Raw genomic sequence first — 10,792 nt, 5'->3', positions numbered from 1 at the left:
AGGGCCGTCTGAGTCAGAGCAAGCCCGCCGGGGCGATCTATTGTCTAATTCAAGCTCTGATCCCGTTAGCCGGAATTTGAACTATTATTCTAGAAGCATTGAACCGTACTAGCTTCGTTACAGACTTGGAAGAGTTCACCATCCGAACATTAGCTAGCTGGCAAGACAACTTTTACCACCCAAAAAAAGATCTCAAGTGATTAGGCGGGGACAGGATTCGAACCTGTAGTCTTCAGATCATGAGTCTGATGAGTTGACCATTCCTCCACCCCGCTTCAGCCATTCCCATTCCAAAAAGTACTTCTTCGATCTGAAGGTGTGTTAAGCATATAGTCATTAGGTGTGTTAAGCATATAGTCATTGTGGTTACAGACGGGTTCTGTTTCCGATTAGACTAAGAACCTTCCGTCTAAGAAAAACCTGCTTAACTTCTACCCCCTCTCATGTATTGGCTCTCTCTCTCTTTCCGCTGATAGAGCAGTTTTCTAGTTTGCATTCCTCTATCTGAATAGATAAGACTAAGAGGCGACAATCACCAAATCACTGCCTTCTTGTGACACATCGATTGCCTTCCCACCCCAGCTCTGAGTTAACTATTTCAGAGCTCTATCCCTTTCTTTCTACCAAACCCCTTTAGCCGGGTATAGTTTTCCTCTCACCCGGAAGGTGGATAACTCCTTGGTCTTACGAGCCGCTTACGCTAACTCAAGCAGGTACCGGGAGGGACATCTTAGGCAGTAGAATCGAGCGGTGCCGTTCAGTGATTACATACGAGTTTATGAATCTTTATGATTACATACGAGTTTATGAATCAATGAGATTTCCTCTTCTATTGTAGCGATACGAACTCAGAAGCTATAATAAAAGAAGCTATCATCTCCGGGGAGTCAGATGATTGTCTGGACTGCTTCTTTTGAGGGAAGGCCTACAACCGTCGGTCTAGAAAGCTAGTAACTCGGATGCCAGGAACCGACTAGCTCCCTGGAACCAACCACCAAATACCAATGTTGTCACCGGACCCAGCTTGTTATGCTATCGCCAGGGAATAAAGTCCTTGCTTTCTCTACGACATTCTATTCAAAAATGATGATTTAGAAGGCATGACGGGTTCTTGTGCCCTTCTCTTCTGTTTGAGAGTTTCCGCTATGAAAGGACATCTCGCGCTTTACGCTCGCCAATCAGTTCCTCTTCCAACTACATGCTCTCGAGCACGAATAGAGATTTGTGATAGCAGCAGCCCGGTTCGATCGATAAAGGGGCTCTTGCCCGGTGGGGTACTCGATGATCAGTCAAGCGTTGTACTGGTCTGCAGATATCACTTGCAGATCAGGGACAACCGATGGTAATATATATCATATCGGGTCTATACCAGATACTAAAGTCCATTCTATGAACTACTTACATGTCTATGAACTACTTACATGTATCTGATGGCTTTCCGTATTGATTTCATATAGTGACTGACGTCGACGGGACAGGATCGGCTTCCAAGGATGCTTTACGCTATATGATCCTTTCAATTCATAGTTTGATGGGCTTTTATTTTAAGCTGTTTGCTATTCTTGTGCCAGCGGAGAATGCTTCCTTTTGCCCAAATGTGCTTTCCGCTGTATGCTCGTTTGTTCTTAACTACTTGCCTTCGGACAGCTGCCAGTTAGTTATCTTATTTCGTATAATGAAGTTTTTCCTCTTGAGCAAAGATCTTCGTCCTAACAAGGGGCTTCCGTTTAGTCGATAGCAATTCAGCAAAGAGACAAATGTGCACATGAAGAAGGGGAGAGATTAAGTGCCTAGCCTTAGATGGAGCAAAGCAGACTGAGGGCATTAACTGATGAGATCCGGTTCCTTCGCTTTCTGTGGCATTGTTGTTGAGCTAACTCAGTAAGATTATCTGGTATAGGCCTATTAAGATTGTTATTTCCAAGGTCGAATGTGTATTCGGTTCAACTACTATTAGAGCTCGTACAACCTTGAGTAATCTGTGATATCAACTAGTTCAAACAAGTTACTTGCCTAGTGCCCTCCACTGAAGACTTGCTAGAATAGCTTGCGTGGAGAGCTGTTTTGACTGGAAGTAGTACAAACCTATCTATTGATAAAGGTAAGGAAGGCGGGTTCACATCGCTATCTAAGCGCAGACGTTACTAAGCGTGGTCTAGGTGTTCGAAGCATGATTCATCAACAGGTAAAGGGTGTAGTTCATCGGAAACCATTCCTCTCTAAAGTCAAGGAAAGCGAAGCTAACCCAGCAAGGCTTTTAGGCTGCTTTCGAAACATTCTTCATCGACAGGGATGAAATGTCATTACAACTTGGGCAAGATTGCTTTCTTCCGGAGAATCTATGGCAACGTGAGAAGCTAAGTTTCTAATTTGATCACAAAAAATAGGTAGCTCAAAGCGCCAACCCTTCCTCTTAGACACTACTACTGATCAGCATGACTTTCTTTCTTGAGTAAGGTAAGGGGTACGGAAACGTCCTCTTATCACAGCTTGAACGGGATTCATTGTTGGGAAGAAGACGAAGTCGATTCAATCCAACTCCAACCGACCGGCTGGAGAGATATTTAGTCATGAAAGAAATAAGAAAGAGATTCTTCCCTAAGAGCTTGTCCAGTACCTTTTGTTTAGAGTCTTTCTACTTTCTCTCAGCTATAACCAAGTTGCTATTTCGGGGTTAAGGAAATGAATTGTAAGTCGCGTAATCCCCCTTCCTCCCTTGCAGTAAAAACTCTCCTCTAATAGCAGAAAGCTTCCATGCCCTATTCTCTATTTTGGAAAAGGACCTCTTACGGCAGTTGACAGCGGAAACTTTCCAGCTAGCGATTGATCCAGTTACCGGTAAAGGACAGTTGACAGAAGAAAGAAGAGAGATGAGCTACTATCACTCAAGAACTAGAAGAAGGAAAGAAATCGATTCACTTCGCCAGCCTTGAACTCCTCTTTCTTGGATCGTTGTTTGCGACAGACCGATTGAGACAGATCTAGAGATAGAGCTGCAAGGGAACACTTACCAATACCTACTGCGGATCAGGCTGAAGCTATTGTTGCATCTCCAGCTTCTACTATTGTTGCACCTCCACTCTAGCCGTGATGCGCGAGGGCCAATATTCAAATGAAAGCAAGGGGCTGATTGCCCTCATGGGGAAGGGATGAATACGAGCAGTCGGAAGAGCAGCTCTCTCAGAAGCAACCAATCCAAGAATTGATGGATTTGGTAGAGTGCCAGTCACAACACTAGAACCAAGTTAGGTGAGCTTGAAGGCATCGGTTTCAGCCCTTAGTTGCAAGGTCTTTGACTGTGCCGGATGTATAATAGATCTTATATAGTTCCGGAAAGATAGAACACACAACACAAGACAAGAATGTGCAAGCTGCTTGAGTTGAATCAGCCTCTCTCACTCACGATGAAAGCTAAGAGCTATACCTGGAGTCGAGCTAACTGCATAAGAAGAGGGGAGCCATTCGCCCTAATTGAATAAAAGCTATCTTGAATAAAAGAAGGGAACCTTATTCGTGGACTGATGAGCGTTTGCGACCGTTTACAAGAGTGAATACCGAAACAGACAATTCCTGATGCCCTCAGACAGATCCACTATCGCCTCTTGGCTTTGCTTTAATAGATTCTATTCGACTGGAAGGAACGTTATACGACTTTTTTACTTTGCAAGAGTAGTTTCGTCGGTGGAAGGGAGGGAGAAGTTCGACTGAAGCCCGACCTCTATGATCTGAAATGAGTGCGGAAATGTCCCTTTAAGAAAAGGATCTTTACAGAAAAAGAGCTCAGAGGTTTAGTCAGCTATTGTCCTATTTTATTTTTTCTTCTCGATGAGAGGCTCCCCCAACAGCACTGGTTTGTCAACCTCCATGGTCTTTCCCAATCCAATCTTTTTCTATTACTGACACCTGGAGCCAGCTTAAATTGCTAAAGCAACTCCCGAACCTAATTCCTAAGGTCACATACCTGCCGCATAAAAAGAAAATGCATAAATGCATATATAGTTGGAATCTCCAATAGGGCAGGCATGAATATGAAAAGGTTGACTTTCCGGCTGGGACATCATCCACAGCTGGATCTTCCTTTAGTTTAGGAAGTAGATCGAAAGGGCAAAGAGAGCCACCCGGTCATCATGGATAAAACTACCACTCTTTCAATTGGCGTCTAACCATCTTCTTCTCACTAGGGCCGGGGTTGTTCTTTCTAATCAATCAGAAAATGAACCGGTGGATTGATTGACTTCTGGCTACGAGACCTCTTCACCAGAACCTTTCGTTACGGGTTCATAAAGGAAAGGACCTTGCCCCTTCGACTTTTTCTTTCATCGATTGACTGACTCAAAGGCAAAACCGACATTCAAGGATTGAAGATGTATCCGATCCCAGGTGCGTCTTCTTTTTCATATTGAATCTTTTGTAGAGTAGGCGAGAGAGCCTTTCACAGACAAGTGACATACCTTAGAAAAGAAAGGAGAGACCTATAGAGGTACCCGTGATAGTTTGTGGTCTTTCTTCCAAAAAGAATATCCACTTAGTAGTAGTTGCTTGGAGAGGTAGAGATGAATGCTTGTTCGTTCCCCCTTTCGTTCTGACAGTACATACCCTCTCATGTAACAATCAGTCTTTCCTCTTAAGCAAGGGCATTCCTAAACCTGCTTTCTCTACTTGTCTTCCCCTGCTTGCTTACTTTCGTCCACCTTCTCAGTCCCCGGTCGATTGGTTCCGTGTGAGGCATCCTGCTGAGAGACATTAGCTAATATAGCCTGCCCTTTTTTGCGTAATACCTCAACAGACAATTCCAGATGCATCGATCACTGCGAGGACAGTGAGACCACCTCAGCGCAGATATCCTTTCAGAGTGACATAAACTACCATTCAATTTCACTCTCTTTAATACACTCCCTTTTGATGTTAACGAAGGAAGAAGAACAAGAGCTACATCGGCAGGACTCTCTGCAAGTGGCATCAAGAGCATCCATCACAGAATTCCCTCATGAGAACGAGCCCCAACTCCAGAGTCTGTTCATCTACTTCGTCCTTTTAGTAACTGAGAACTAAGCATGATAGCCATCCCTTTCCACCTACCTTCCACGTCTAGTAACTTTCACTTGCTTCCTCTCACAGTCCTCGTCTGTCTACTAGAAAAGAAGTAGTAGTCTTAATCGATAGACTAAGCTGCTTTCCGTAGAGTGCTATGAAGCATGGCTTCTTTCCGGGAGCTTTCCTCTTTTCTTTCTTCCTTTGGAAATAGGGGAGTGACCTCAAGTGTACTCCAAAATACTAAGATTAAGCTACAATTGGACGTCGCGTCCCCCGCGAAGCTTTTGAAGATCCGGGAACTTATGCGGGATCTCCAAAGCAGACCGGTTCCTGCTTTCCAAGCGAGAGATGCTTTATTGAAAGCTCTCGCCCAATGGGAGAGAGACCAGACGCGTGATCCATGAGGTTGGCCGCCCAGCGTCGGCTCTACGAACTAACAAGGGGTCGGTCGCGAGAGATAGAAGGGGTGGTCCGGCGGGTAGGCTGGAGGGGGGCTCGTCAGGGGGAGCAAATCGAGAAGTCCTTCGAAAGATAGGGCTTCCCGGAGAATTTGGTGTCTTTCTATTTAGAAACAAAGGACCATAAGTATAATTAGACACTTCGTCTTTATTGTTCCACTAGCTAGGATAAAATTATCAGATGTCCCTTTCATTATTACAACCTTCTTTTTTGATGTCAAAGACCAGAAGCTACGCGAAAATTTTCATTGGATCTCGGTTGTTCTTAACAGCGATGGCTATTCATTTAAGTCTTCGGGTAGCACCACTAGACCTTCAACAAGGTGGAAATTCTCGTATTCCTTATGTACACGTTCCTGCGGCTCGGATGAGTATTCTTGTTTATATCGCTACGGCTATAAACACGTTCTTGTTCCTATTAACAAAACATCCCCTTTTTCTTCGCTCTTTCGGAACCGGTACAGAAATGGGTGCTTTTTCTACGTTGTTTACCTTAGTTACTGGGGGGTTTCGGGGAAGACCTATGTGGGGCACCTTTTGGGTGTGGGATGCTCGTTTAACCTCTGTATTAATCTCGTTCCTTATTTACATGGGTGCACTGCGTTTTCAAAAGCTTCCTATCGAACCGGCTCCTATTTCAATCCGTGCTGGACCGATCGATATACCAATAATCAAGTCTTCAGTCAACTGGTGGAATACATCGCATCAACCTGGGAGCATTAGCCGATATGGTACATCAATACATGTTCCTATGCCCATTCCAATCTTGTCTAACTTTGCTAACTCCCCCTTCTCAACCTGTATCTTGTTCGTTCTGGAAACACGTCTTCTTATTCCATCTTTTCTCGAATCTCCTTTAACGGAAGAAATAGAAGCTCAAGAAGGAATACCAAAACCTAGTTCACTCGCTGAGTCTCTTTGCATCCATGGCTGAATGGTTAAAGCGCCCAACCGGGCAAATTCGTAGGTTCGATTCCTGCTGGATGCACTTTTTACGTTCAGTTCAATCGCTGCTCACGGAATTGATACATATAGCTCGCCCTTATAGCTTATGGGGCACTTCACTCGCTCAACACTCGTTCAAAACATCCACTCTTTCTTCACTCGCTAGGGAAAGATAAAGGATAGATGACTGAAAATCCCGCTTAGAGATCGCAAAACTATAGTCAGAGTAGGAGTTCCCATCCGTCGAGGCCTCGTTTTACCTGCCCTTGGGACTGGAACTGATTGGTTGCTTGTTGTGACAGCCAAGGTCTGAACATTGTCCCACTTCCCTCACCGGGTTCCTCTCTGTTCATCATGGGGTTGTTGGGATAAAGGTGGGTTTGAGACGCGCGGGTACTCTTGATGCGAAAGGATATGGATCTAGAAGCCGAGATCAAAGCGTTAGTTCAAGATAAGAGCCCTTACGAACCAAGGCTTCTAAAGTTGCCGGAGGGTCCATCATCAAGAATGGCCTAAGATGGTCAGAAGCATTCCTAACAATGCTAGCCACAGCGGAATACTCCGGCAAAACGGGTCGCCATTTCGCGGAATCGAACGCCCTAAGAGGAAGATTTCATTTGCTTTCTGTTTCGTGGAACGAAGTTGATCCATGGTCATCGGGATGTCTATGTTGAAAGAGAACCTAACCTGAAGAGTCATTGGTTTTCCAGGTCGGAAAATGAAGTAAACAACTCAGGTGGACAAGAGGCGAACCACTCAGCTGATGAGTCAGCTATACTTTTTTTAAAATAGCCTAATGAGAAGACGATCGTAACCTCTGAGCTCAAAGATGGAAAGCAGATTCCTTTTTTCAGGTTTTGCATAGCTTCCCAAGCGCCCGGCTTTCTTTTTGGGTTCCGAAAGGCAGAGTAGCTTCAGCATCGAGTAGAGTATGGGATAGAGTTCGAGTGAGGCATCAACCATAGATTGTGGAACTTTCGAGATGCTTCCTTGCGAAAGCCAACGGAGTCTGTACTGTAACTCAACCTTCTCATCCATGGAAGGATTCCTTATTCGATGATAAATGTCAATCGAGGGCACCCTCATTTCCAGAGAGAGAATCAGGCTGCACAGAAGGGGGAAAGCCCTCCTACTGAGCAAGATCATTAATTAATATTAATAAGGAAGCACTTAACTTAGGGCAGCCAGTCTCACTTCACACAGCACAGCGCCTTGCTATTTGCATTCATCCTTGTAACTTACCGAAGCGAGGATCTCATGCTATCATTGAACGGCTACCGAACCGCCATACTCAGGTAACCGGTCTAGGTTCCAAGTACATCAACACCCCATAGCTACTTAGGGCCGCAACGCAATAAAGCTTTTCGCTCTAGTTGGGCAATGCAAGGAGGCCTCTTTCGCCATTCTTTCTAAATGATAAACTATTATTAGTTCAGTTCGGTAGAACATCGATGAGAGGATAATTTTTTCACAGAAGCATATGATTACCCCTCAATCGCCAGGTGGCTTGCTCCAGGTGCATGAGTAGCTTTGCTGGCTCTTATACGAAAGGTACCGGCCTCTTTCAGTGGTTCTTGCTTGCTCTTTAAAGCTGATCTGGTGCTGTCTCGTTCCTTCAGTTTGTTCTGATTCCGATGAAGGATACTATATTCCGCCTACACAACTACCTTGCTTGGTAGTTCAAAATGGAAGTCTAGGTATCTGCTTAAGTGGTCTGCTCGTACCGTTCCAAAAAGAGCTGCGCTGACAGGCGTATTTGAAAATGTGTTTCCGGGCTCACATATCTAAATTTCAGCGAGATAGGGTGCGGATAGGTGGAATGGAAATTCTACTCCAATCCCTTTAATGGATCCCCGAAGGAGACGGGTGCAAATGGAATTTCAATCAAAGGCGCTATGACCACTGAGCATGCCAACAAGGCAAACTCAGAAAATCGTCTCCTGTCCCAGGTCACTGAAAGGGAGATACTCGCAGCCGAGCTCTCGTGCCACTCCCGCTGCCAACTTCGTGATAGAACGACCATGCGAAGGGATACGGATAGGCTGCCCTCCCACACTTAAGGCATTGTGTTACACCTTAAATGTCTGGATTTAGCGTTATTGTCAAGCATCTCATTCACTACTAAAAGAAAGGTATGGATATTCTGCTCGAAAGCTTGACGAAGAAGCGTAAGCAAAAAGCATATTTTAGGAAAGAGGTCCAGTCAGCTGGTTACAGCTAATGAATGAAAAAATGTGTGTGCCGATTTATATTTCCCGTCTTAAGCCCCACCTCGGTAGCTCAGCGGTAGAGCGGCCTCTTGTGTATAGTTCAATAGGTAGTCGGACGTGGGTTCAAATCCCGCTCGAGGGAAAAACAGAGAGAGCAGCGAAGGGGCCTTTCCTCGCTTCTGTCTTTTTTTTTATAGATCAGTTCAGTCTGTAAACAAGCAGGTGATTTTTAGCCGGGAAACTGTAAACTTTCGAAAGCAAGCTCACCCACTCTCCCCCAGTGGTTAAACTCTAGGATCTGATTTGAATTCCATATTAAAGAAAAGTAGACATCTGCGGCCTAAAACTACACGAGTGGATAGATTTACGGCTACTACTTCCCGATCTTTGTGAACGTTCACTTCAAAAGGATATCTCGTTTTACTAGCTCGACTATAGAGAGAGGAACTAATGGTAACGAGCCAGACCAGATGATCTTCAAAGACATCCTTCACCGATCGATTAGATGAGAGAGGTCATTCAGTGTAAGACCTGAGGTAGACGAACGGTTCACTGTCAGTGGTTCCATACGTCAATCCAATCCTGAAGGAGCTAATGAAAGCAGGAATTCAAATGAAAGTGGGCTCTTCCTCTTCGATTCAAGCAAGTCGACCATTGAATCTATTAAACTGGGCCGCTTCTTCCCCCTCCGCAGGAAGACTTCCTTCTTTCCCTTGCCTGGCTGGTTATCTCAAACCGGCATTCGAACCCACAAAGCCTAGCCGCACCGCCATTGTGCTATTAGCCCTACGCCTAGAAAGCCTCAGTTACAGACTGAACTTACCTATAGGAGGAGGTTTGATTCCATTGCCATTTACTGTTCCATGCGATCTTTACACCGACACCCCCATCTATGCAAGCCTAGTAAAAGGAGAATCAGCTGAAATAAGAGAGAGCCCCCTTCCCGTTGTTGTCTCTAACTAAACCACCACCAGTACACTCTTCCACTACAGATGCTGAAAACCCGATTCCTTCCCAGGCTTTTCTCTTATCCCTGACTTGCTAGTACTCAACCTAGAGATGAAATAAGTAAGAGCCCCCTCTTGTCGCAAAATAGTAAATTAGGTTCAGTTGGAAAAACAGCTATAAATGACCACTACGAACGAAGGATGCAAGTCCTCTCAACAAACTCCATATCTGCAGAAAAAATGCCACTATTCTAAATTCAATATAGTAAGGCGTTTCTAATCTTCCTCGCAGCAAGACTTCTGAAAGTCAGTTGCTAAGAAAAAGATTAGAACAAGAGGGCTGATTTCGGAACTAGCTTGACTCATGCTCAGATTACTACTTCCTATCATCGCTTGGTGCCCTAGCAGGTTACTATCAACATACACAAGCTCCTAGGCCATGTTACCCACAACGTTCCCAGGCATAAATGTTTATAACCTCGCTCTGGTAGGGAGTACCGGATATCTCTAAATGAAAGGAGTCTTTAGCACTATCTATCACTCAAAAGTGCTAGGCTATAGATTAGCTACTTGAAGAATGCACCCTATAAACATGCTGGTAACTCATGGAAGTGCTTCGCCTAGTCTTAGCGCCAGCGCTGTAGATGGGAATAAGCATTCCCTTTCCGACAAAACTAAGCATCTTGCCGCTGGGTAAAGGCAATAGGAGGAGGTTTGGAACCCCAAAACAAGTCTAGGCTTAAGAACGTGCTAGTTGTTGAAGCGTTGGGTGCATCCCTGGTAAGATCTATGGCTTCTGCTAAGTGGGAGGCTGACCTTATCTCTTCCAATTCTATAAGCAGGGGGAAGTGCCCTAACAGGAGGCTTCTAGCTTACCATCTATAGTTGACCTCGAAACCTTTCCATATTCAACTACTCTCCAGGTGAACATCATAAATGGGAACCTGAAGAAGGAGTCCCCGGAAGAGGAATGAAAGAGGGAGAGGAATCAACAACGGAAGAACCGGTATCAAATAGTGAAAACAGGCTTGTGAAAGGAAGCTACCTACCTTCGAACTGAGATTTATTCTCTATACAATAAAAACTAGTACATGAAAATTGATAGGGAAAGTACACGGGGCACTCACTTACTTATCTATTGCCCGGAATAAAGGAGAAAAGGAGGTGCATACGATCTCGTGCAATCATACGATCTGGT

At 44.8% G+C, this 10,792-nt stretch overlaps 1 protein-coding gene and 1 non-coding gene across 2 annotated transcripts; one reads left to right on the top strand and one right to left on the bottom strand.

Annotated features, from left to right (window-relative positions):
- Positions 1-202: 202 nt before the first annotated feature.
- On the bottom strand, positions 203-275 carry TRNAM-CAU. The gene has a single exon. It is a non-coding gene; the product is annotated as a tRNA-Met (tRNA).
- A 5,369-nt stretch (positions 276-5,644) lies between these two features.
- On the top strand, positions 5,645-6,426 carry LOC122584414 (putative cytochrome c biosynthesis ccmC-like mitochondrial protein). The gene has a single exon (XM_043756592.1). It carries the CDS (start codon positions 5,674-5,676, stop codon positions 6,424-6,426), a length of 753 nt encoding a protein of 250 aa, XP_043612527.1. The 5' UTR covers positions 5,645-5,673.
- The last annotated feature ends 4,366 nt before the right edge of the window (positions 6,427-10,792 follow it).

The sequence above is a fragment of the Erigeron canadensis genome, unplaced genomic scaffold (genome assembly GCF_010389155.1).
Source record: "Erigeron canadensis isolate Cc75 unplaced genomic scaffold, C_canadensis_v1 Conyza_canadensis_unscaffolded:263, whole genome shotgun sequence".
In the NCBI taxonomy this organism is placed as follows: domain Eukaryota; kingdom Viridiplantae; phylum Streptophyta; class Magnoliopsida; order Asterales; family Asteraceae; genus Erigeron; species Erigeron canadensis.
The sequence above is the reverse complement of the archived record's forward strand: the minus strand, read 5'-3'. Positions and strand labels throughout refer to the sequence as shown.